This window comes from Fusarium keratoplasticum, chromosome 2, assembly GCF_025433545.1.
Source record: "Fusarium keratoplasticum isolate Fu6.1 chromosome 2, whole genome shotgun sequence".
NCBI lineage: Eukaryota > Fungi > Ascomycota > Sordariomycetes > Hypocreales > Nectriaceae > Fusarium > Fusarium keratoplasticum.
Window position 1 is genome coordinate 829,088 of NC_070530.1, and position 24,881 is coordinate 853,968.

Here is a 24,881-nt window from a genome sequence, read left to right on the forward strand (position 1 = left end):
GAGGCTTCTTCCTGGCTTGCTTCGCCGCAGATACGACGGTGACCACCTGATTGAGCTTCAACCACCTCAAAAGAGCCAACCATTGATCATTAATCATGTTAATATCTCATCTCCGCCGCAACGACATTTTCCCGCAAGTTGCTAGCCGCCATGATCTCGAGTGGGACGCGCAATCTATCTAGGCACCGACTTAACAAACCTAGAAAGTCTGCAACTACGGAGCAATCCAACCAACACCTGCATTATCACGAATCAAGATAGGACAACAGATTAAGCGAGAGCCCAGATCCGCGTATTCAAAGGTTCCACTTCAACGGCATTGATGTTGTGCCGCTTCGCTCTCTCCGTTTGTCTTCTCCTAAACGGCTGCCTACCTATCAACGCGCGTCCTCAAACATCACGAGAAACTGGATCCAGGGGAACTACCTGCATGCGTATCCGACAAAAGAGCTTCTAAGGAGATGCCTAAAATCAAAGCCGCCGAGATATCAACCGTGTGTTGGTGGAAGATGCCGAGGAAAAGAAATCCCGCGACTATCGAACCCTACCAGAGTGGATGGCATACTCCATAACCCCGACGGCAAAGTCACCGTGCTTCTCCATGATGGGCCTCATCTTCTCCCTGACCCTGTCGTTCAGGATCCTGCTCCCAACGATTCGACACACAATCTCCCTCATGGCCGTGTCGGTCTGCGGCGTGCCGAGGTAGAGTTCGTCCACAATGTCCGGAAAGGATTCCGCATGCTCCCACTCGAGCTCGACGGCCCGGTAGAATCGATCCCTCGCCAATAGACGGAGGGCAGGTACGTCGTATTTGTCCGCCATGATGTATAAGCGAAGGGGGAGTGCCATGTCGTTGCGGATCTTGACCAATCTCTGCATCGCCTCCTCTTTGTCTAGTGCCACCAGCTCAGACAGCTTCATGACGGACATGGTACCGAGGCTTGGCTTTTCAGGGGAGTGTTCCGGTTCTTGCTCGCTATTGGAAGTGCTATCGCCATAGTACTCGTTGTATTCTTCCTCGGGCTCCGAGTTGGAGTTGGACCTTGTGGATGTGGGACTGGGTGGTTCGTAATCCAAATCATTCTCAGAGTCGGCTCCGGTAGGTCCAACTTGATTAGAATTCAACGGTCCAGGACAGGGAGTTGACGGGCGTTCGTCACCTGCTAAGAAATCTTCAGGCACACCAGGTGTGTCGTTCAGGTTCTCCTGAACCTCTTCAGGGCTCATCATGGCGACGATGGACGGCTTTCCCCACGTGTGGTTCACATTATCCGAGTACGTGCCTTTGTACATGAACTCAAGAAAGCGCTCAAGGACGTCCGGGTCGTCATCAGGCAGCTCAACAACGCGAGAAGCAGCTTCCTGTAAAGGGATAGCCGTCAGCAGGGCCCCCGCCTCCGAGTGTTGATTACCAACCTTGAAGTTACTGCTCAAGGCCCGGTCAAAGAACGAGGACTGGGTGCAGACGATGGCACGGTGGGCCTTGAACTCACGCCCACCGCAGCGAATCGTCATGTCGGAAAACTTTTCGCTGTGCAGCAGCTTTGACAGGGACGCGTGAATCGACGTGGCGCAGAACGCGTCTATCCCGTCGTCCTCTTCGTCCCGATGCTCGTTTCCGGTGGACGAGGGAGCCCATGAGTGAGTCGGCATTCTCGATTTGGTCAGCTGCCAGGAGGGTCAGCTGCTCAAAGGATCCTTCCGGAAATGACAGCCTCGTTTTCAAACACTTGGCTTCATGTGTTTTGTTGTTGTTTGGAGGTTGAGCCACTTGATTGGCGGGAGAACGCACGTTGGCGGTTGATGGAATATGCAGGTGTATTCACTTAAGCCATTTAACGCCGGCATTGGATCTCCGGTGTTGGATCTCCATGCTGCTGCTCTTGTTGGTCTTGGGATTCATAAGAACTTGGGATTTCCCTTGGCTCAGCATTAAAGCGAGCACCTGCTTTGCGATATCTGCAGCCAGCACAGCAGATCAACCAAACCCCAGCTTGACCAACTCGCTCCTCCACGCGTGGTTTCTCAGGTCTACCCTCAAGACACCTCACATCAACCTGGTTTCTTTTAGATAATCCACGACCCCCACTGCCAACTCCGCCTTGAGCATCATTTCCGTTCGCATCCTCTCCTTCATCACGTCGTCCCCGGTCTTCATGCCGACGATCATGTAGAGTGCTTGTCGTAATGGGTCTTGTTCCGAGAAAGTGTTGTCGTAAATCATCTTCACAATCTCCGAGAAGAAGGCCGTCTCTTCCCATGATGCCGAGTCCCATCCTGTTGCACCCGTCAAGAAATCCTTTCCGGCCTCGAAGAATCGATCCCGAGCCAGGAGCCTCAGGGCCGCAACGCCGTACTTGTCAGCCAACGCGTAGATCTGAACAGATTGCTTCATCATCCACTCTCTCTTCATTTCATTATCGTTTTCGGTCTGCACTAGCGAAGCCTTGAAGGCGTATGGGCTCCATCTGGATTGGCCTGCGTTCAGTTGCCGAAAGCGACTACGCCCTAGCTTGGGCTGCGCAGGCCGACGGCTCAGTCTCTCGAGGATATGTTTGTTGGTTGCCTCGGCAGCTTCCACAATTATGTCGTGATTCGAATCATAGATGCTGTAAGTGCCAGTGTAAAGGAACTCGAGGAAGTAATGAACGATCTCAGGGTCATCGTCTGGGAGGTCGACGGTCCCGGAGGCGCCCTCCTGGCGTTAGGAAATCAGTAAGACTCAGACCATCCCTGGCGAATCCAGATGCCAACCTTGAAATTACTGCTGAGAGCTGTTTTGAAGAAGGGACTCTAGGAGCACACGACGGCCCGGTGGGTCTTGAACTCGCGGCCTCTGCATCGAATGGTCATGTCGGAGTAATCTCCACTGGAAAGAAGGCTATGCAGCGCTGCATAGTTCGAGGTAGCACAAAGGCCCTCCGTGGGCAGCTGCTCGACCTCCCGCGTCGTTGCCATGTTGATTCTTGAGAGAGAAAGATGTGAACCTGAAGCAGGTGTGGTGACGGGATGAGTAACCGAGGGTAAAGACCCAACCTAAGGCTTAGGGAAGGAGGGTTGGTACACGAGGCAGTGTGAATGGCAAACAACATTGGCAAACCGACGCGGATTGTTGAATAGATAGGAACAGGACAATTGCATGCGTATGTTGGCAATTTGAAGCACTTGTCTGCTTCGAACCCGAAATTTGTGAGCATGAAGTATTTCGCAGCGCCTCCATCCGTACTGGGATTGAGGTTCAGCCAACCCTTCCCTACGGAACAATTGAATAGCCCCTACTGCAATATCCCGCCACCTCGACAGGAGGGAATTTCTGTGAATGATTGTGCCTGATAACTCCCCTCGGAGATGTCATTGATACCAACAAGCAATACCGAAATCCAGGTACCATCAGCGGGCCAGGCGTACTCCGTACACAGGCCAAAATCCATCACGAGAATCCCTGCCACCCTATACCATACCAGGGTCATTTTTCGGATCTCGCATAGCCCTGCCTGATAAGCGAGCAACTCGGCAGTGGAGCCTCATATCGCTACGATAGCCTGTCGACCATACGTCTTGACTCCCTCCTGTGCTAAATCCTCGTCATCAACAGCATCCAAAAGCCAGCTCTCAGGAAACAGATTCTTGAACTTCTCAAGCGTGCGCTCAAGCGCCCTCAAAACATGATCCTCAATTTCCTTGTGCCAGTACCACGTCACCGATGCACCACCAGCTGCCACCACAATGGACAAGAAGCACGGCGCCAGCACGGTCGGCTCTGGCCACCGCGTGATGATGAAATACAACGCAGTCCCTATTGCGCCGGCCCAGATGCCAAAGTAGACGATGAAGAGGTAAAGAAGGGACAGGCCAACCGCAGTAAAGACAAATGCAATGACTGTACAGAAGAGGATGAGAAAACGCGCGATGGCGCGGTTGCCCACCGAGTTGAGCCGACGCGACGCGGAGCGGGATGATGTGAAGCGGTTCAGCATCGTCACCCGAGCCGACATGGCGTAGACACGGATTGATGGGGACCGTAGCATAGTGCGTATTAGGTACGTCACGATAAAGACCAAGCTGAGCGACAGTCCCCAGGTCCAGATCTTGGGTGGCGTGTCGGTAAGCTCGGCGACCTGCATGGAGAACACGGACGTGATGAATGATAGTGGGACAAAGAAGAAGGCGAGCTCGGTTAGCTTGTTGATGCCGGAGGTTTGGTCAATGACAAGCGTTGATTGGGCGAGGCCGGTCGATGCGACGAGGAGATTCAGTGTCTGCTCAGAGCGCGACTGGAGAGATTGGAGATCTGCTATGAGCTCGTCCAACTCCTCAGCCAACTCGGGAGAATTGGAGATGAGACTGGTGGCCTTGTTGTGTGTTATCCATTCTCTCAGCTCTTGAAGCGTCGAACGAACCCAGCCCACATTCTGCCTCGTCATGAGACCTGCCGACTCGAGAAGATGCATGTGTAGGTCAGCACCCAGATCAGCGTCGATGTGGTCAAGCATTAATCGCAACTCGGCGAGCAGCTGCCAGAGATCATCCAAGGTGAGTCGCGTGAGTACGGACGGAATGAGCGAATCGTCGTGACAGAGCTCGCTGGCTGGGACCTTGCTGATGTAGCGGTAGACCAGGTCCAAGGTCGACAAACAGTACTTTCGCGCAAAGTCGCGATCACGGACACAAGGCTGCGGGGCCTTGTAGTCATCTCGAAGAGTCTGTTCGTACTCTTCGTCGTATTCCGTGTCGCTGTTATAAGACGAGTCGGTATCGTATGCCTTCTCATCTCCATGGGCCAGCTTCTCCTGCAGTTTATCCTTCTTGTCCTTGAGTCGCTGCTTTCTGGCCTCCTTCTTCTCTGCTTTGATCTGTTTCTTGGACCGTGCCGGCGGCGGGGGATCGAGGTACGTCTCGTCGGGATGCGCAGTTCGCCAGAGCTCTTCTTCAGTGTAAGACTCAAACTCCATGGCGCGCGGCATGAATGTGAGCGATGGCGTCACCTCTTTGGTCTTGTCGTGGGTCATGCTACGCGGTGGGTCAAAGACCAGGACAACTGGGCTCACGTCAGCTTATGTTAGGGGATGCCGGTATATAAACTCACTCGTCTTCCTCCCTTGATCGTCCATACTTGACCAGTAACCCATCCCCTCAGGGGCCATGACTCTGAGATCTCTGTTGGTCCAGTAGGCCGGGTTTCGTGGAAGCACGGGGTGGAACGTGCTGTAGGGCCGGTACACATTGCTCGTCTTGGTCCTGGTCGACGTGCTCTCGAGCTTGAGATGTACCGAAGACTGGGGCAAGCCGCGCATCTCTGCTTCTTTCTTGAGTTTCCGTTTATGGTCCTTGAGATTCTCCTCTGCGCGCTTCCTTCTCTTCTCTGTCAACAGCAGCCCATACTTGTCGAGAACAACGTCACGCTCCATAGTCCACCGCCCGTCACACACTCGCTTGTCAATCTCATCCTCATAGAAACCCTTTCGGCCCAGGTAATGAAGAAGACCCAGACGGCCCCAGCGGAGATGCGCCCAAGATCGAGACTTGGTTCTTCGAGGTACGTTCCATTCCGTGCGCTGACCAATCCCCGGAAGGGCACGATGGCGGAAACGTGTCTCTCGCTCAGCCCAGTTCATCCAGACGGCGTTCTTGAGCTTGAGACCGCTGTCGCTAGCACTATAGCCCGATGCGACAAGATGTTCGTACCAAAACTCGGGGTCGATGGAGTATAGCTGACCCAGGGCTCCCATGACGAAACGACTGAGGTCGCTCACCATGATGACCCGTACCTGGGAGTCGGCAGGACGCTCTTCGAGTGCAGTAGCAAGGCCCATCTTGGTGGCAATCGGTTCGCTCCGTTGAACAGTGTCATCGGCAAGATAGTCGACAACCGAAACGGTAGCGGACTCAAGCCCTTCGAATCGCTCGCGGCGTGTGATGTTGAGCCATCGAGGATCCCATCGCGCGCGGTTGTCGAGCTCATTCATGTATAGCTCGGAAACAGTCTCGATCCAGAGTGCCTGGTTAGAGAAGTCCTCATGCTCTTCTTGCTCTTCGAGAATGGCTTCGCGGATCCCAGCGACCTTGGTGTCCATGTCCCGCTTGCTCCTCCCATACGACATGGAGCGCGTAGCCCTCCTTAGTCGAACATGGCGACTATGCTCGACGTCCTTGGCCAGCTCCGAGTCGAAGCGCGGTTCAACATGACCCGAGTCAATCGAGTTGCGCGGCACGCTGTAGTGAGGGTTCCAGCGCTGCGACGAGGGCCAGTCGAGCTCGTAGCTGGCGAGTCGCTCCTCGTCAGCGGCCGCGGAGCCGCGGCGCCTGTTGCCGAACATGTCGCCGACGTTTGGGGACTTTGCTAGAGACTTGAATAGCGTCAATATGGCGCGATGAAGAGGGGAAGAGTTCAGTTCAGCCTTGCGATGGACCGAAATGGGACCTGAAGCTGGGGGCCAAAAACGAAATTGCGCCTGGAGGCTGCAGCCGGGGCTTGGCCCCATTCTTCTGGGGCAACATCCCTGCAATATTGCATTCAGCTGCCTATATAAACAGCATCGCGCCCGTTGCGCTTCGTGGTGCAATCATGGTGCGGTCTGGCCAAGAACTGAAGCTTGCAGATGATGAGAAGAATGTGGATGGTTTGTGAGAGGTGAGTTGCCAAGGGAGAGCTCAGCACGGGAATGCATGGATGAGAGCGGGAAACAGTGGAGATCCCGTGCCAACACACAGCGGACAAAAGCTTGGCCATGAGCATTCCCTGATGCATGAGAGAGATGATGGTTAATTTTCCTTGCCTATTTTTGGCTATCCTCCCTGATGTATCTCATCGAAACATCTCCTCTGCTGCTACAGCGTGGATGGGTGTCCATAACCAAGACCGTATCTTCCACCTATCGCGACCATCCTCCCCAGAGGTCGATTGGTGAACCCAAGCTCGCCTTCGGCACAACCAAGCCAGTCCCTGCAAAGTCATTGCCATCACGGAATTATTTGAACAAAAGCCAAAGATTACCAGGCTGCATAGCTAGTTCTTCCGATAGATCTATCCTTGTGCTGGATAGTAATAGTTGTCGGTGTGTCCGCCTCCACCTACCACTTCACGACGGCTGCCTCAACTTATGGCATCCCTCGTCCCATCCTCACTCATTGACACCGCCCCTCGACCGATTAAGGCAGTTCGGTGCCCATTTCTGGTGTCATCCAAACTTTTAAGCTTTCCCGAATACAACCTCCATCCCTGCATCACCAAAGGAATCAAACAATTCCCATCAATCGCCCAATGCGCAGGTTCGTATTGACTAAAAATGACAATCCCCCAAAAACGTGGTCGACAACGGAGTCCGCGGCATCGAATGCATCACTACCAACGGCCCAGGACCCCTAATCGGGACATCTGCCGGAAAGTCGGCAGATGGCTCCCGACCTCAAACACCCGTTTGGGCCCGTATTGGACCCCGTCCCCAGGTCCGTGATTTCCTCATGAGGCGGTGAATTAGCGGTCCTGAAACAAAAGCTCGGGAGACCCTTGCACGGACGAGAATTCTCCACGGCCCGTGGACAAGAGCATTATTTTCTCCGGACGGCATTCAACATCTCCAGAGACGCGGATAGAATGGGAATAAATACAGTCGAGTGCCGTCTTAGTGTCTTGGCTTGCTCATCTCATTTTCACCTCGTCTTCACTGCAACACCAAACCTCAAACACAAACCGCCATCATGCACTTCGCTACCCTCGCCACTCTGACTGCCGCCCTCATCGGCACCTCTGCTGCCGACACCTGGGGAGGTTCCGTGTCTCTCGGCCCTTCCAAGTCCACCATCGTCAAGGCCGTCACCACCCTCATCCCCGGCGCCGCGCCCCCCACGCAGAACGGCATGCTCTTCCTGTGGCCCGGCATGTCCAACGGCACCGGCGACCTCGTCCAGACCACTCTCGAGGCTTGGCCCGACAACTCCTGGTGCGGTGCCAAGAAGGGCGAGTGGTGTGTCCGCGCCTCCCTCTTTGGCTCCTTCGGCCAGCTCGACGGCCCTTCCAGCCCTGTCCGCGGCGACCAGAAGGTCAAGATCGTCTACACTCTCCTCAGCGACAAGGACACCTGGCGTCAGGAGGTGACCGACGCCGACACGGGAAAGCAGCTCAGCGTCTTCGAGCACAAGTCCGGCCCCTACATGCGCGGTTATGGCACCGGCACCGAGTGCAACAACAACTGCAGCCCCACCGTTTCTGAGCAGCGCTATCTCAACACCGAGATCACCCTGGCCGGCGCCGACCCCAACTTTGGCAAGACTATCTCTACTGCTCAGAAGGCTACTTACAAGGGTCTGACTAGCACCGACGGCGGAAAGGTCTGGAAGATTAGCGAGATCCGCGTCCCTGCCATGGTTTAAGGTCCTGGGGCCTGCACGAGACGAGACGAACTTGACATTCTGTAAATGATTTGGGTGTACATAGGGGTCTTATGTGTATATATGTTGAATATTAAATACGTGTGGCAGATTGCCTCACATGATGACAAGTCTTTCACTCTGAACACGGTTTCGTGAGAAGAATTGAATATATAGGCAGGAGGCCAAACTGTAACCAAGTGATTGACTCATTCGTATTCTAGTTATTACTGTCTTTCCTGGACAGTATAACGTCAAAGGTTTGTTGACCGGAGTTATCGAACAAACACCCAATCCAGAGAACTAACTTCAACACCTTTTGGGCCTCTGGCCATGAAGACAAGCCAAGGTCTTGAACAATGCCATACATCCACTCTGCAAACATATCGTCCTCTGGAGAAACACTAATGTTCCATACCATGAGAAGCCAAAACAAAACACCAAGAGGTGGTTTCGCAGAAGTTTCCCTCAACCTGGACAAAGTATCCCGAAACATATCATCCAAGTGCCCCTGTCGTTGATTCATGCTCCGCCATCGAAAAAAGATTGTTGCCGTAAATGCCATCATCCCGACACGCAGGGCATCTTCGATGGGTGATTCTGGAAACGACAGTGCCAGCAACCGGTACAGGATTGAGACCATGATCTCACTGAAAGTGTTTGGCTGCAGTTTCCGAGACGTTTGATGTGCGAGATTGCCGAGAATGGCGAATTCTTGCAAGTCTTTCCAGACGTTGGCTAACCTCTTGTCCAAGGCCTTGATAAACGTCGTGGCCTCGGTTTCCGGAATGTTGACCTTCTTCAGGCCGCGTATGAGACCTTGGCTCGCGATGTATGGATCCCAAGAGATATTTGTATTGAAAAAGACTGGTTTACAGCCGAACCGAAGAACCAGGCCAAGATCAACTCTGATACATGTTAGCCGGACTCTCAACTGGATATGTGTGTTACATACCTGCACACTTTAGCTGGAAGCCTAGCATTGTCAAATCTGAGCATCTCAAGACCACCTCGAAGGTCAACTATCCTCGCCATACCAGTCAAGTGGTTCTCTGCGGCGGAACGATCACCGATAAGCTCAGCAGTCAAGCCCAGAGTGACGACGACCATGATCGTAGCGTCCGATATAGATGCAGGGTTATCAGGGTCGTTGAGTCGCTCTTGAAGGAGTCGAAGTGTTTTGAGGAAATGGAAATGTGACAATGTGCCCTGGTCTCTGCCAAAATACTGGTCAAAGTAAGCCTCAATGGAGAAAATTGCTGAGTGAAAGTAGACCAGGTCGACCAAGAGGTTAGTCGTCCAAGAGGATTGTGATGCATCGACTTGAAGGCAGATTTCTGAGGGATACAATGCTCCCTTCATCCCGTAAAAAGCTTCAAGTCAGGTCAGTGACGAAAAGGCCAATGATCAGCTAGACATACATCTAACCAAGTCCTGTTTCATATAGGGCTGAAGAGGTTCTGGAAAATCAAGAAGAGAGAAATCTGACCCAACCCGGGCAGGGATAGATCCATGCTGGATTTCTACTTCCTTTTGTGCATCTTTCTTTAGGATCCAAGATTTGACCCCAGGACGATCCTTTCGTGAAGGCCTTCCTCGAGACACATGGCTTTTTACAAGCTTTTGATTTTTCCGGCTGGGCTTCCGTGATGGTTCCTCGACTACAAACTCTAGTTGGCGGTCTGAAATGGCTGTTAGTCGTCATGAGGCTGTTGCCTGAATGCCGGCATACTTGGAGTGGTATGTAGCCTTTGACCTGGCATGGTTTGGCTAAAGGAATCAATCGTTTATGGTTCTCGAAAGCGGTAGAGTTTCGAATTAGTAACTTGGGAAACGATAAAGGTCGTCCTAGCCGACCCCAGTGGAGTTGTCAAGATGTATGAGGTGGATGAAGAAGCAGAGTTGCCACACGAGGTTGGTGCCCGGAATGCCGGATGCTTAAATCCGACCGCCGGGTAAGCCCGCGTAGGGCTGACTGGGCAACTGGAGCGAACATGTGCGAATATTTGAATGGATGCCTTGTAGAGCTTTCTTTATAGGTACGCTTCAGGGGTATATGAGAGTTCTCCAAGTTATCCAATCACAAATTGGTCCAATTAGTTCCTCAATATCATGTTAGGATACAACTAGGCCATCCAGTTTCGACTCTGGCATCTCCATGGGAGCCACTCAGCAGTGATTAGTACCATGACCGACATTCAGGACATTCCGCTCGCACTACATCTGAGCAATGATATCCTGCACCCCAGCGAAACTGAGCTCTTTGAGTGTTTCGTTCCACACCTGCTCCGACAGTACTTCACCATCGGTGTAGAACCAACAGGCAAGCCTAGATTGTGTTAACGATGCTCCTTATCTGCAGAGGATTTTAACTCACGGAGAAATCTGGCAGTTCATGAGAAAACAACCCTGGGACTCCTTGCCATGCCCGAACACGGCATCCACGTACGTCGCCGCACCCCTGTTTAGTGGTCTACCTGCGATGGTGTTGAACATTTTGGCAGCCACCGCGACAACTCCTGTGGCGTGCTGCGGTAGGCCAGTGCCTTTCGTAAGACCAGGGTCGACCATGTTGACGATTACTTCGTTGGGATCGACCTTCTCTGCCAGTCTCACGATGAAGAGTTGGTTCAGCAACTTTGACACCCCGTATCTCTCCTGACCGCTCCAAGGGGTAATCGTGGTGTCGTCAAAAGAAGCCAGGAGGGGTCGCTCATCTTTGTTGGGAAAATTGCATAGATGGGCCGTGAGGGAGTTGACGATGGTAAGCCGAGGCGGGCCTTGTCCAGCCATTTTGGTCTTCAATACCGGGATAAGTAGAATTGTAAGAAGTGCTGTGCTGATATGGTTGACCTGGATAGCCTTCTCGTGTCCAGTGGCGGCTACTTTCTCAAAGACGAAGGGGGCAAGACCGGCGTTCAGAATAACAGCATCAATCCGCGACAGGTTGGTTTGGCACTTTTTGGCAAAGGCTTGAATGGAATCGTACGACTCCATGTCCAGCTGCCAGACCTCGATCTTTGCAGAAGGCGCCACAGCCTGGAGCTTCTCGGCCGCCGCCCGGCCCTTGTCAAGGGACCGGACACCCATCACGAGATGAGACAGACCGATAGAGAGGAGCTGCTTGGCAGACTCGAAGCCAAGGCCAGTGTTTGAACCAGTGATGACGGCACAGCTACCCTGTGCTTGGGGGAACTTTTCCTTGGTGGGTAGTTCGATTGTAGTGCGGAACTGGTTTTTGATGAAGATGGGAAGAAAGTTGGGAGGGAAAGGGTCCATGTATCTCGACGGGACCGACTGCGAGTCGTTGGTGTCTTTCTTGCAAGGCATTATGGAGACGGAGGAGAGGTGAGTCGGGAGGGTATTCAAAGAATTTCTACAATGCAGAGGATGTGAGAAGAAATGTTGAGGCTGATGATAAATTGGACCTTGGAGCAGAGAGAATCGAGACATTCTTATACTTGAGACTGGATTTTTCTGGCAATACTTTTCTCTTTAGGCATGGAGTTAAGGGAGATTGAGCCATGAGGGCATTGCCAAAAGAGGAAATTCAAAAAGTCTTGGCATTGTGGAAACTTCGTCATGGCCAATCAGCTTCATCCTTTGACTGGCTTGTCCAACTTTTGGCTTCCACCATGAAACATGGATTGTGGTAAGAGACTGCGGAGTTTAGATATGGGTTGGAAAGGAACACAGGTTCAGAATTAATCAGCTTGGGTATAATGGAGAGATGGAATATCCCGAGGTTTCCGATGAGGGAGGTATGCTCATCGCCTACTTGTTGCCGAAGTTCCAACCCTGTAGCAGTCCTGGGCGGTATCTATGCAACTGTACCTAGCCATTTGAGACTTCAAAGAGATCTTCCATATGGGCTTCAATAAGTAACATTGATAGAGAGAAGTTCCGTCGAGAAAGTTGAAAAGAACGTAGTATTCAGTGCTTGGATTCATGTCCGTTATTAGTACTCTGAGACATGCCAACCTACCTACCCAGCTTTGACTACCACCCCTCGTCCATATGATAAAATAATAGGATTAGACTTTCACAGTCTTCTCACATCCTCGTGGAAAATGTAGTTAATATGGCGGCAACTGCTATTTATTTCCCAAGTTCCATCATGAAAAAATGCCGAATCTGTGTGGGGTTGCCGAGCTATGCTCCTTCAGGTAACCCGAGGCACAGCTACCTTGCAACGGGACCGCCGGTGAGTCGTACATGTTTGTGGGACCAGACTTATAAGTTGCTTCGCGCTTGCCATTTGGATGATTATATCACTTCAATTTTAATACTCTCATCAGCGTCAAGAAACGAACCATGTCCGCTGCCGCCCAGAGACTAGAGAAGCTGTCGCAGCAGCTTGAGACCTCGGATCAACGAGCCAAGCATGCCCTGCTAGAAGCAAAGCCGAGCGATGTGGTAAGTCACAGACTAGAGATTTATTACTGATGATGGTAGGCTAACCTTGAACTACCTAGGTCATCACCGTCGCTGTGCGCACTGCCCTGACCAAAGCCCGCAAGGGCTACTTGAAGGATACGCCTCTGGAGGGCCTCCTTCAGCCTCTTCTCAAGGTCTGTCAATCTTCAAATTTCCATCGCGAAAATTTCGACTAAACTAACCCTGTTGGTCTCTGTAGAACGTCCGGGAGAAGGCTGGCTTTGACCCAAGTCTCGTCGAAGAGATAGTCGTCGGCAATGTCCTCCACAAAGACGCTCCCTTCGTGACAAGGGCATCAGCCATCGCCGCAGGTTACCCAGCCACAACAGCAATTTCAACAGTTAGTCGTTGGTGCTCCTCCGGCCTCTTGGCCGTGGAATCAGTGGCGAACAAGATCGCCGCTGGTGGCATCGATATTGGTCTGGCCGTGGGAGCCGAGAGCATGAGTATCAACCCCGACAACGGATCACCTGATTACCCGGAGGAGTTTGAGAAGAACGAAACGATAAAGGATATCAAGATGCCAATGCCATGGACCTCCGAGAACGTCGCTCGCGATTTTGGCGTCACGCGAGAGAAGCAGGATGAATACGCAGCAGCTTCGTCGCAGAAGGCCGAGCGCGCTCAAAAGTCTGGCCTCTCATCGCAAGAAATTGTACCCATCAAAACTACATGGAAAGACCCCAAGACAGGCGAGTCATGCACCGTCGTCGTGGATAAGGATGACGGAACTCGCTATGGAACGACCAAGGAAGGACTCTCCAAGATTCGATCCGCATTCCCCCAGTGGCCTCCCGCTACCACGACAGGTGGAAATGCTTCTCAGATCACCGATGGTGCGGCCGCGGTCCTTTTGATGCGCCGTGATGTTGCAGAGCGGTTGGGAGTGCCTATCCTAGGCAAGTTTGTGAAGTCGACCGTCGTTGGACTCGACCCTCGCATCATGGGTATCGGTCCTGCTCTTGCAATTCCCAAGCTGTTGGGAAAAGTTGGCATCTCTAAGGATGATGTTGACGTTTTTGAAATCAACGAGGCGTTTGCATCCATGGTATGAAACCCCATAACTCTTTGAGAATCCTTGGAAGACTGACATGAGTTAGCTCGTCTACTGTGTAGAACACTTGAAACTGGATCCCAGCCGCGTCAATCCGCGAGGAGGAGCAATGTACCGATTCCGGCTTCTTGAATGAATAGTGCAAGTATAGCTAACGATGTGTTGATAGTGCCATCGGCCACCCCCTCGGTTGCACAGGGGCGCGACAGATCGTCACAGCTCTGGCTGAGCTTAAACAGACGGGTGCCAGGATTGCTGTGACCTCCATGTGCATCGGTTCAGTAAGTCCCCGTTATTTCTACTTTCATTTCGTTTCGTAGCCCTTTAGTTACTGATGCTTGACACAGGGTATGGGAATGGCTAGTCTGATTGTCTCGGAGCAGTAAGTCCAGGCTATACACACGATGGTGAAAACAAGAGGCTATCAGACGGGCGCCGGAACATTTGAACATTTTTAAGCCTAAATCTGCTTCCCTGATGCTTCTTTGTAAACTAGACTGTAATTCCGGGAGGCATACACCTATTATCAATGAAAGAAAGGCTTCCTCGACTTGATGACTCCAGTAAGGGTTTGCGAGAATGCAAAGTCCAAATCCCTCAACATCGAACTTAGCACTGTCTTGTCCCACCCTCGAGAGACTCCAGAGGGGTAGGATGGAACGTGCCATCCTATCGTCGAGAAGCCCTCAGCGTGGGGCCGAGGTGGGACGATTGTTGATCTTCATGGTGTTTCCACCGCAGAACCAACAGCCACAATAACAATGAACATAAACAAAGGTGGGACGATCTTGGATATCGACTTCCTTTATCTGGCCCCACGTTCTTAGCTCCCGAGGGATCTCCCCCCCTGCTTCCCCGGACTCCTAGCCCCTGTTTCCCCAGATTTTCAAGTCGTCCCCGCGTTTCCCCGGGCTCGAGGAGCAAGCTGGCTCCGTTATAAAGGAGGCTGTCTATCAGATGGAAGATGGAGATGTCCTTGATGCAGCCCATCCTTCTACATTAAAAACTCAAATCCTAACCCTCTGCTCAACATGAGAGACTCTACTACCCACGAAGATGCTTCGGCGGTTGGAAAACCTTCGCTCGATGCCGTGGAGGACATCACCGAACTTGAACCCGTCACGCTTGATAGCGAGACTAACAAGCGCATTGTCCGCAAGATCGACTGGAAGCTGATGCCCATTGTACGTGTGACTTGTTTCTACGAAGGAAACTTGCTCTGACCAAGTCTTGAACAGCTCTGCATCACTTATGCCCTCCAATACTATGATAAAGCCGTCATCTCACAGGCTGCCATCTTCGGCTTGCGTTCCGATCTCGGGTTGGAGTCTGGCCTACGCTATTCCTGGGTTATGCTCATCTTCTTTTTCGGCCACATGGTGGGCATGTATCCCTGCTCGTTGCTCGCCCAGCGTTTCCGTCCTCGGCGAGTCTGTAGCACGCTCAACATCATTTGGGCCATGATCGTGCTCACAACCCCCGCGTGCAAATCATACTCTGGAATCCTCGCCAACCGCTTCTTCCTCGGCCTAGTCGAGAGCGGCATCAGTCCCATCTTGATGTTGGTTGTTGGACTCTGGTATACACACGAGGAGCAGCAGTTGCGTAGCTCGTGGTGGTATTCCTTCAGCGGCGGGAGTCTGCTGGTCAGCCCCTTGGTCAACTTTGGCCTCGCTCACATCACGGGAGGCGGTTTGGCACCTTGGCAGTACATGTTTCTGGTCGCTGGTGCTGTGACCCTCGCGTGGGGAGTGTCGCTCATCTGGATCTTCCCAGAGACGCCCCAAGAGGCCAAGGGGTGGACCCCGGAGGAGAAGAGACTGCTCCTGGAGCGGAGTCGACGTGATAACTCGGGCACAGAAAACACCCGCTTCAAGGGCTATCAAGTGCGAGAAGCCCTCTTGGACTATCAGCTCTGGTGTCTCGCCGCCATCGGGTTGCTTTCCAACACAGGAGCCGCTGCCCTGACCACGTTTGCGTCCATCATGTTTTCCGGCATGGGCTTCTCCCCACGTGTTTCTCTTTTGCTTAACATTCCTCTCGGTGCCATGGCCTTCCTCTCTGTTCTTGGTGCAGGCTATCTTGGGACGACGCGGTTAGGAAGACTACGCACCTCGGCTCTCGCCTGTCTGCCTGTGATTCTGGGATGTAGTTTGGTGTAAGTTGCCTTATTTACATAGATAGCTGTGTTTCTCTGACATCCTGAACAGGTGGAAGCTCCCGTCATCCAAGCCGGCGGGACGTATCTTCGGCCTTTACCTCATCTCCTTCTTCTCCGGTTGCTGGCTACAGGCCATCTCACTGGGCACATCAAACGTGGCAGGATACTCCAAGAAGGGAGCCTACGCGGCAGGCATCTGGATTGGGTACTGCTTTGGCAACATTATCGGGCCATTGCTTTTCGACGCGTGAGTTGACCTTCATTCTTCCCCCCCTAGCTAGGTCTGACCAAAGCAGGAAATACGCGCCACGATATGATGAGAGCTTCACTGGCGTGCTCATCTGCTTCGCCACCCTTTGTGTTATATCACTTGGACTGAGGTTCCTCCTTGCGAGGCGGAACGCGGGTCGCGATGCCAAGTACGGTGCGCCCGAGTTCCAACATGGTCTGGACGACATCACGGACAAGGAGAACAAGTCATTCCGATGGACACTGTGAGATCGCTGGCAGCAGGAAGATATGGGGTATTTTTCCAGGGTGATCAAGTTGGGATGAGAACAGAGAAAGCTTAGCGGGAGGAGGACATGGAATTCCGATCAGACCATCGTTTGACAGGCCAGAACATGCACGTTTATGAACTCGTTTATGTGTGTGCATATGTGAGTGTGCTATACACCCGATGGACCACGAGACCAACTACACATGGGGCATGCGCTGCTATCATCGAGGGTTCTTTGCAGTCAACCAAACTACCCAGTGGTCCCATATACAGGCAACAGATCATGTGTTGAGGCCCAAACTGATGCTGCAAAGATGATTGGGGCATATCATTTCACCAACACCGTATCTCGTAGTTCTTGAGGGTGTGAGAAATAACCCTCAGGGATTGCAAGTCACGGAGAGAGGTTGTGAGAAATGGGCCATGCGTCAGTTGAATGGATGTAAATTCACGTCTCGCGCTCTATGTCAGATTCTCGCAGTAATAGCCTCATCAGCCCTCTGCCCCAGCGATGCATGCAGCTCCTGAAACCGTTCTCGGATATCTCCAACACATTCGTGCTCAAAGATCATCTTCTGAATCTCCGGGCTCGCCCACTTATCCGGCACCGGCGCCCCCTTGGTCTTGGCCGCTGCGAATTGTCGATCCCGCTCCTCCTTGGCTTTGCCCTCGCCTAGATGCAGTGTCCGGGCTGACAAAGCAGCAAGTTCTACCAGAGTAGATGTTCGAGGTTTTCTGGCAAGCTCGTACACTTTGAGGGTCTTTGCGAGCTCTTGACGATCTGCTCCTCCGCCTGGAACTAGGGACACGGCCTCGGCTAGGACTGCGGCATCCTCGATGGCCATGGCAGCTCCCTGGGACAGATGAGGGAGGGTTGGGTGGCAAGCGTCTCCTAGCAATGCCACGCTACCGAGGGTCCATGTATCCAGGGGCTTGTGGCTACGTAACCGCCACTCCACGACGTCTCCGTCGGGGACGAGGTCAAGGAGCTTCTGCACCAAGGGGCAAAAGTCAGAGTAAACTTCTTTCATGGCCTTTTTGTCACCCTTGTTCGTCCAGGTCGCGTTGATGGAACCTGCAAAGTTGACGTCAGGTTGGGCCGTGGCGATGTTGTATATCGTGTGGTTGTGAATCGGGTAAGCAATGATGTGCCGCTTAGATCCTATCCAGCGGCGAACGGCGTCGCTGTCGATCAACTCCAGTAGCTCAGGATAAGGCTCCATCTTTTCGCGTTCGACAAGGATGCGGTAGGCCGCTGTACCGGTCTCCTCAACCTCGGCAGAAAGGTTTAGAGAGCTCAGTATCGACTCTCGGACTGGGGACTTGATGCCGTCGGCGCCAATTAGGACGTCGGTCTCAACGACACGCTCGACACCATCACCGCTCTTGATGACAAAAGTGACCTTTTCAGGCCCGAAAGATGTGACGCTTTGCAGCGTCTGGCCAAAGTGAAAATGAATGTTGGGTTGAGCCTTTGCGGCGTCAAAGATATTGCCCGCCAGCGAAGCCCGATGGCCGGCGTAATGCGAGTACCCGTATTTCTGATGGATATCTTCCATGGGAACGCGCGCCAACTCGTTATTTGACGGGCCATCATAGATATAAACCTCTTTGACATTGGTGGCCTCCTTCTCGAGGGAAGAGTCCCCCCAGACACCTAGCTTGTCGAGGACGCGGATCAGATTGGGGGCGATCTGGATGCCGGCGCCTACAAAGCCCAGGGCGGGTGCATTTTCGTAGACGTGAACTTGTTTGAACCCTTTCTTGGCAAATGCGAGAGCGGCCGTGAGTCCTCCCATTCCTGAGGCGGGCGGTTTAGCAGCTTGTTAAGTCGGGTGTGTTGTGCTCTGCACCTACCTGCGCCAATGATGGACACCTGAAGATCCCGGTAGTCAGCCATGGCTTGTGTTTCTGTCTGGTCCGTCAATTGAGAGGTATCCGTATGGCAGGTTAGATCAGTTGTGCTTGGTTTCTCTAGTGTCTCAACTCAATGCCGTTGACCCAAGTTCTATACTCTATTCAACACCATGAATCCTTGTGGGGCTACATGATCAATTGGACCTGGCCGAGGTTCCACATGGGGCTTGCCGAACGCAGGTTGATGCAATGTGGGAAGAAACATGTCCCCGCATCCCCGTGGGGAAACAAGGGTCTTCGGATCCGAGTGTCGGTAGTTGATGATTGACTTTACAAGGGAGATCATTGGCTGTTCTGCAGTATGGGTCTATTTTTGCCGAGTTGTCTTGGTGTTGCTGGTTCAGCGGCTGCGGAGTTGATGACCTCTTCTAGCAAGACAATTGAGCTCTTTAGACCAGATACTCGTTGAAATGAGCACTAGTTGATTCTAAATACCGGAGGTTCCAATGGAAACAAACTGACTGGCCCAGTAAAGAGGCCTTGGGGCGAAGCAATACTACTTGACCTAAATATCTGAATGGCCGTGAACAACTCGCACCTAATCAACGAATCTTGACTACTGCTTCCTGGCACACATGTCTAAAATCTCTCTGACCTGGGATTCCTCCGTGATTGGCACGGCGTTTGTCCGTATCCATATGTCCTCCAGACTATTTCGCGCAAGTGTATCGAGGCTCTCTCGACCGATGCCCACCTCTTCAAGCGACCGGGGCATCTCGAGTGCCGAAATCACAGCCGCCAAGACATCACCGAGGTCTGGCTCTTTTCCATCAAGTCCCTTTGACTCTAGTAGCTGCTTGACCTCCGCCTGTCCCAGCAGCAAATCCTTGACCATGGCCTGCCGGTCGACGTTTGCCTTGTACTTTAGGTTGAACTTGCACACGGCCGGTAGCAGAATGCAGCTCGTCTCGCCATGGCCGACGCCGAGAGGTCCAAGTTGATGTCCGATTGCATGACTGGCTCCAAGAGGGACACCGCTCGACACAGCGCACATGGCTTCGATGACACCAAGTTGACAGAGATGGCGGGCTTGCAGCGATTTCGGGTTTGCCTTGCTCTCCAACAACCCCGAGATCAGTTTTGGAAGACCTCTCTTAGCCCAAGTGTCGCCCTTTTCGTTTGATAGAAGCGAGCAGAGCGTCTCTACACAATGGTCCACTGATCGGATGCCGGTGCTGAGCCATACCCAGGCGGGCGTGGTGAGGCAGAGCTCTGGATCCTGGATGACGAGCTCGGGGTCGACTTTTTCGCAGTGAAAGGTCCTCTTGGCGTGGCCTTGGGACTCTGTTCCGCCGGCGATGGCCTGATACTCGCCCCCGGAGAGCGAGGTCGGGATATGAATGAGAGGAATGGTCGGTTTGGCAATGTCCTTTCGCAGCGCTGGATTGCTCTCTGTCGTGCCCCAGAGAGTATTCATATCCTCCTCTGTGGTAGCAGAGTTGGCCAAAGCCAAACGCACCAGTTTGGCAGCATCTGTAAGACTGCCAGCGCCGAGGGTCACCAGGCAGTCAATGTCGCGATCGCGGGCATCTTCAACCACCTCCAGGACCTGGGCTATCGGCGTGTGGGGGCTGATACCGATCCTCACTCCCGCAACTCGGTTGCCGAGTGCAGCGGTGAGACGGTCGAGTGCATCCGTTGCTTGCGACAGCGACTTGGAGCAGATGATGTAAACCCGGGAGCTGGAGAAGGTGTCTCTACAGTGCCGCAAGCAGGCTTCCGGGAACCGCAGACCATACGAGATCTTGGGCGTTTCTCGATCGTCAAAGGCAGGACGAAACGCTTCGGTACCGAATTCGAAAGACATGATGGAGTTTGTCTTGAAAGTCTCAATCGTGGTGTTTGGAGAATGACGTCGCAATGTGAAGAGAGAATAAGACGAGCTGGTCTCCACGTGGGGCTGGCTCATGTCCCACATCCCATTCATCATGGGCATCAAACATCAAGTGCTCGCAAAAAGGACCATCGCGAGCCGACCATGCATTTTCATTATAGACTCAAGTCGCTAGTCAGTTGGCTCAATGTCGAGAATTACGAGGAGCGCTCGAGCGCTCATGACCAAGTCGCCCAACGACGTCGTCGTCCTGTCAGCCATTCGCAGCCCCATCACTCGCTCGTTCAAAGGCGGATTCAAAGATGCCTGGCCAGAGGACATCTTGGGACCGGTGAGAGAGGATCGATTAATTAACTGTACCTTGACTCACCTTGAGAATGCCAGATCATGGCGGAAGCCCCAAGGCGAGCCAACATCGAAGCCAAGGACGTCCAAGATGTCCTCATAGGCAACGTCCTCGCTGAGCTAGGCTTCGCAAAGACTGGGCGGATGGCCCTTCTCAACGCTGGCTTCCCAGTGACAACCACGTTTCACACCGTCAATCGCCAATGCTCGAGCAGCTTACAGGCCGTCACCCATCTGGCGCACTCAATCTGGGCTGATCAAATCGACGTGGCCATGGCCGGCGGCGTTGAGAGCATGTCCAAGAACTACCAGACCCGCGGTGTACCCGCCGACGTGGGGCCAAGCCTCCGAGGCACTGCTATCAAGTCGGCGGCCGACTGTCTGATGCCCATGGGCATCACCTCGGAGAACGTGGCAAGTCGGTACAAGATTAGCCGCCAGATGCAGGATGACTTTGCTCTGCTCAGTCATAGTAGGGCAAATCAGGCACACTCTGCCGGCCACTTTGATAGTGAGATTGTGCCCGTCGAGTATACTTTCGTAGATGGAGAGGTCGAAAGCCGCGTTCGAGTCGAAGCAGATGACACTATTCGGGCTGGTGTCACACTGGAGAAGCTGGCAAAGCTGAAGCCAGCCTTTATCAAGACGGGCGGCAGCACAGCAGGGAATTCGTGTGTTGGACCCCAGACTTTCTTGCCGCCCAAGCTAACTTGCTGAATAGATCTCAGATATGCGATGGAGCATCAGCGGCCATCCTGGCCCGTCGATCTTGGGCCGAAGCCCGCGGTCTAAAGCCCCTTGCAAGGTTCCTGGGCACCCAAGTAGCAGGCTGCGAACCCGACGAGATGGGAATGGGCCCCTTGTATGCGATCCCAAGGCTCTACAAGCATGCTGGGATTGAGCAAAAGGATGTCAACATCTTTGAGCTGAACGAAGCTTTCGCCAGCCAGACATTGGCTTGCATCCACGGGCTCGGCCTCGACATCGACAGGGTCAATCCCAACGGCGGTGCCATTGCCATCGGTCACCCTACAGGAGCTACTGGGACGAGGCAGCTGGCCACGCTTCTCGCTGAGCTTGCTCGCCAGGACAAGGAGGTCGGGGTTATCAGCATGTGTGCTAGGTGAGTCATGAAACTCGCGTCTTGAAGCGGATGCTAATATTTACTCCAGCACCGGTCTTGGCGTGGCCTCTGCTTTCATTAGAGAAGAGTGATGGCCTACTTACTTTCGATATTGGTTATAATCGCCGCCTATTTGGCGCCGTTTTCAATGTTGCTCTCAGCTATCACCATTTGATCTGCAGCTAGATCATACATCAGAGCAACGGGTGAATGGTCAGGAAAGGCAGCTAGCATGTGAGATTGTTAATAAATACCTAACTGTAATTGGTCACAACGCTCCGAGGTCGGCGGGTAGGTAGTCAATTGACGGATGTTATTTTCAACTCTTTCTAGTCCGTTACTCACGACAGCGATTAATTCCAGATTCCTGTACTCTTCCAGAGAAGAGATGTTGTACAGAGCAGCGAGTAAATGCACATGACCACTCAAATAGTTCCTCAGAAAGACTGACGTTCCTAGATCGCGACAGCCCCTTGGGCTCGATCGCTCGGCTGAGCGACCAGGCGCATGTCAGGTCGGACCGTCTGCAGCCAACATCTCGTCCACCCGCAATACCAGTACTCTCCCCGCCGTTCATTGAACACTACAAGCGTCCATCAAGCTACAGTTTCGTCTGCGAAAGTGCAGGCGGGTCCCAACCTTGGCAACACTGCTTCTAAAAGCAAGACACCGCAAACCCTCACGGAGAAGATCTTCAACGCCATGCCGTCAATCTCCCAGAGGGCACCATCATACGAAGCGGCGACTACGTCCAGATACAACCTCACAGGTGTCTCAGCCACGATAACACCTGGCCAATTGCCCAGAAGTTCATGTTAGAGATCCCGAATCGGCTGCTTTCAGTTCGCCCTTTTGAAGCATCCGCTAGAATGCCATCAAGAGCACTCTATTGACTGCTACAGGTCTATGGACGCTACACGAATCAAGGACCCGAAGCAGCCAGTCTTTGCACTTGATCACCAAGTTCAATCCAAGACTGAAGCCAATCTCCGCAAATACCGGTTGATTGAAGAATTTGCCAAGGAACATGGTGTACCCTTTTTCCCCGCCGGCCACGGTATCGGTCACCAAGCCATGGCAAGCCCCCATATAGACCCCCCTTTTAGATCACGCTGACCTGATCAGATTGAAGAGCTGTTCGTTTGGCCGGGTACATTGTGCGTTGGCTCAGATAGCCATAGCAACATGTATGGTGGTATAGGATCCCTAGGGGTTGCCCTGGTGCGGTCAGACGCAGCTTCAGTCTGGGCCACCGGCAAGAGTTGGTTCCAGGTCCCCCCTATTGTGTAGGTAACCTTGACTGGGACACTACCCCCCCGGTGTGACCGGAAAGGACGTCATCATAGCCCTCTGCGAGCTCTTCCCCACGGATGTACTTAACCATAGTGTTGAGTTCGTGGGCTCCGAGTAGACCATGTCCAGTCTAGCGGTCGACGACCGCCTCACAATAAGTAATCAATCGACGGAGTGGTCAGCTACTTCTGCAATGGTAAGTACCAATTCTGCCCACGAGTTGTTCTGTCTAATGCTCGAGCGTGTCTCAGTTCCCGATTGATGAGACCCTGAAGCGTTGGCTACGATACAAGGCCACAGAGGCGGCAATGTGCGAGGACCGAACGACCCGGGAGCGAATCACACACGAAAAGATCGACGAGCTGTATGCCGACCCCGTGCAAGCTGATCCTGGAGCCCATTACGCCAAGAAGCTTTACCTTGACCTCTCCAGCCTCTCACCTTACATCTCGGGACCCAACTCTGTCAAGGTCTTGACCCCGCTGAGCGAGCTTGAGCCGAAGAACATCAAGGTTGATAAAGCTTATATCGTAAGCTGCACCAACTCACGAAGCTCAGATCTCAAGGCTGCCGCCAAGGTTTTCCAGGATGCCGCCGAGGTCAACGGCGGCAAGACTCCGAAGACCGCGGACCATGTCAAGCTGTACATTGCGGCAGCTTCGATCAATGAGCAGAAGATCGCCGAAGACGAGGGTAGCTGGCAGACACTACTTGACGCCGGGGCGATTCCTCTCCCTGCTGCTTGCGGACCTTGTATCGGTTTGGGAACTGGCCTGCTGGAGGATGGTGAGGTTGGAATCTCTGCCTCGAACCGCAATTTCAAGGGCCGGATGGGCTCAAGACGTAAGTTCTATCCTTTCCATGTTTGATCATGAAGACTAATTGTACCAACAGTTGCTCATGCCTACCTTTCTAGCCCCGAGGTTGTGGCTGCTAGCGCTCTAAGCGGCAGGCTCTCGGGCACTGGTGTATACAAGGCCCCTGAGAACTTCAACGGCGTGCAGTTCGGTTATGGTACTGGCTTGCCGGCCTCCCCTTTGAGTCAGCTCGACAGTGCTGTTGAACAGCTCGAGTCTTTCATCGACCGGGTGGAGGCTTCTGTCCCCAAGGACGACGACAACGATGCAAAGGCAACCACTCGAATTCTTCCAGGTTTTCCGGAGAAGATCACGAGTGAGCTTTTGTTCTGTGATGCCGATAACCTTGATATGAGTTTTCCAATTTCAGTGTATGAACCTTGGATACTAAGCATTTCTTTCTTTAGACTGATAACATCTATGCTGGAAAATGTGAGTGATGACTGACCAGCTACGCCTTGTCCGGACCGAGCAGGTCAACTGACCCTTTTTAGACACATATCAGGATGAAATTACGAAAGAGGGCATGGCGAAGGTGTGCATGGAGAATTATGACCCCGAATTTAGGTCCATCGCCAAGCCCAACGACATCCTCGTCTCGGGAGGCATCTTTGGCTGCGGCTCATCAAGAGAGCAAGCAGCAACGGCCATCCTGGCCAACCAGATCCCGCTCGTCGTCGTCAGTACCTTTTCCAGCATCTTTGTCCGAAACAGCATTAACAACGCGCTCTTGGGACTGGAAGTGCCCCGACTCGTTGAGCGCGCCTTCGGGCCAAGTTTCCTGCGTCGGAGAGAATAACGACACGGCGTACAGGCTGGACTCTGACATGGGACGTCGCTCGGAGCGTCGTCGAGGTGCAGGAGGGCGAGGGCGGAGAGCGCTGGGAGGAGAAGGTGGGACAATTCCCAGAGAACCTGCAAGAGATCATTGCCAAGGGAGGGTTGACGGACTGGACCAAGCACGACATTGCAAAGGCCGAGGCATAAAACC

The 24,881-nt window shown here is 53.1% G+C and overlaps 11 protein-coding genes across 11 annotated transcripts; 5 read left to right on the forward strand and 6 right to left on the reverse strand.

Annotated features, from left to right (window-relative positions):
* Positions 1-534: 534 nt before the first annotated feature.
* Positions 535-2,961, reverse strand: NCS57_00217100 (BTB domain-containing protein; the record flags this gene model as incomplete). The annotated part of the gene is made up of 4 exons (XM_053052206.1): positions 535-1,365; positions 1,420-1,671; positions 2,093-2,701; positions 2,809-2,961. The coding sequence occupies 4 exons, from the start codon at positions 2,959-2,961 to the stop codon at positions 535-537; spliced, it is 1,845 nt and encodes a 614-aa protein (XP_052917452.1).
* Positions 2,962-3,527: 566 nt separating this feature from the next.
* Positions 3,528-6,320, reverse strand: NCS57_00217200 (uncharacterized protein; the record flags this gene model as incomplete). Its single annotated transcript, XM_053052207.1, has 2 exons — positions 3,528-5,041; positions 5,090-6,320. 2 exons carry the CDS (start codon positions 6,318-6,320, stop codon positions 3,528-3,530), a joined length of 2,745 nt encoding a protein of 914 aa, XP_052917453.1.
* Positions 6,321-7,701: 1,381 nt separating this feature from the next.
* On the forward strand, positions 7,702-8,373 carry NCS57_00217300 (uncharacterized protein; the record flags this gene model as incomplete). Its single annotated transcript, XM_053052208.1, has 1 exon — positions 7,702-8,373. The coding sequence occupies one exon, from the start codon at positions 7,702-7,704 to the stop codon at positions 8,371-8,373; it is 672 nt and encodes a 223-aa protein (XP_052917454.1).
* A 217-nt stretch (positions 8,374-8,590) lies between these two features.
* Positions 8,591-10,133, reverse strand: NCS57_00217400 (uncharacterized protein; the record flags this gene model as incomplete). Its single annotated transcript, XM_053052209.1, has 4 exons — positions 8,591-9,278; positions 9,326-9,743; positions 9,792-10,052; positions 10,103-10,133. 4 exons carry the CDS (start codon positions 10,131-10,133, stop codon positions 8,591-8,593), a joined length of 1,398 nt encoding a protein of 465 aa, XP_052917455.1.
* Positions 10,134-10,587: 454 nt separating this feature from the next.
* On the reverse strand, positions 10,588-11,700 carry NCS57_00217500 (uncharacterized protein; the record flags this gene model as incomplete). The annotated part of the gene is made up of 2 exons (XM_053052210.1): positions 10,588-10,699; positions 10,748-11,700. The coding sequence occupies 2 exons, from the start codon at positions 11,698-11,700 to the stop codon at positions 10,588-10,590; spliced, it is 1,065 nt and encodes a 354-aa protein (XP_052917456.1).
* Positions 11,701-12,684: 984 nt separating this feature from the next.
* NCS57_00217600 (Acetyl-CoA C-acetyltransferase) lies at positions 12,685-14,247 on the forward strand (the record flags this gene model as incomplete). Its single annotated transcript, XM_053052211.1, has 6 exons — positions 12,685-12,786; positions 12,846-12,941; positions 13,007-13,855; positions 13,908-13,972; positions 14,031-14,142; positions 14,209-14,247. The coding sequence occupies 6 exons, from the start codon at positions 12,685-12,687 to the stop codon at positions 14,245-14,247; spliced, it is 1,263 nt and encodes a 420-aa protein (XP_052917457.1).
* A 645-nt stretch (positions 14,248-14,892) lies between these two features.
* NCS57_00217700 (Acetyl-CoA C-acetyltransferase) lies at positions 14,893-16,520 on the forward strand (the record flags this gene model as incomplete). Its single annotated transcript, XM_053052212.1, has 4 exons — positions 14,893-15,045; positions 15,100-16,019; positions 16,072-16,269; positions 16,319-16,520. 4 exons carry the CDS (start codon positions 14,893-14,895, stop codon positions 16,518-16,520), a joined length of 1,473 nt encoding a protein of 490 aa, XP_052917458.1.
* Positions 16,521-16,988: 468 nt separating this feature from the next.
* NCS57_00217800 (FAD-binding-3 domain-containing protein) lies at positions 16,989-18,421 on the reverse strand (the record flags this gene model as incomplete). The annotated part of the gene is made up of 2 exons (XM_053052213.1): positions 16,989-18,322; positions 18,379-18,421. 2 exons carry the CDS (start codon positions 18,419-18,421, stop codon positions 16,989-16,991), a joined length of 1,377 nt encoding a protein of 458 aa, XP_052917459.1.
* A 573-nt stretch (positions 18,422-18,994) lies between these two features.
* NCS57_00217900 (Fe-ADH domain-containing protein) lies at positions 18,995-20,245 on the reverse strand (the record flags this gene model as incomplete). Its single annotated transcript, XM_053052214.1, has 1 exon — positions 18,995-20,245. The coding sequence occupies one exon, from the start codon at positions 20,243-20,245 to the stop codon at positions 18,995-18,997; it is 1,251 nt and encodes a 416-aa protein (XP_052917460.1).
* Positions 20,246-20,492: 247 nt separating this feature from the next.
* NCS57_00218000 (Acetyl-CoA C-acetyltransferase) lies at positions 20,493-21,832 on the forward strand (the record flags this gene model as incomplete). The annotated part of the gene is made up of 4 exons (XM_053052215.1): positions 20,493-20,603; positions 20,657-21,288; positions 21,339-21,740; positions 21,790-21,832. The coding sequence occupies 4 exons, from the start codon at positions 20,493-20,495 to the stop codon at positions 21,830-21,832; spliced, it is 1,188 nt and encodes a 395-aa protein (XP_052917461.1).
* A 1,394-nt stretch (positions 21,833-23,226) lies between these two features.
* NCS57_00218100 (Homoaconitase, mitochondrial) lies at positions 23,227-24,877 on the forward strand (the record flags this gene model as incomplete). Its single annotated transcript, XM_053052216.1, has 5 exons — positions 23,227-23,229; positions 23,285-23,876; positions 23,928-24,326; positions 24,385-24,573; positions 24,705-24,877. 5 exons carry the CDS (start codon positions 23,227-23,229, stop codon positions 24,875-24,877), a joined length of 1,356 nt encoding a protein of 451 aa, XP_052917462.1.
* Between the last annotated feature and the right edge of the window lie 4 nt (positions 24,878-24,881).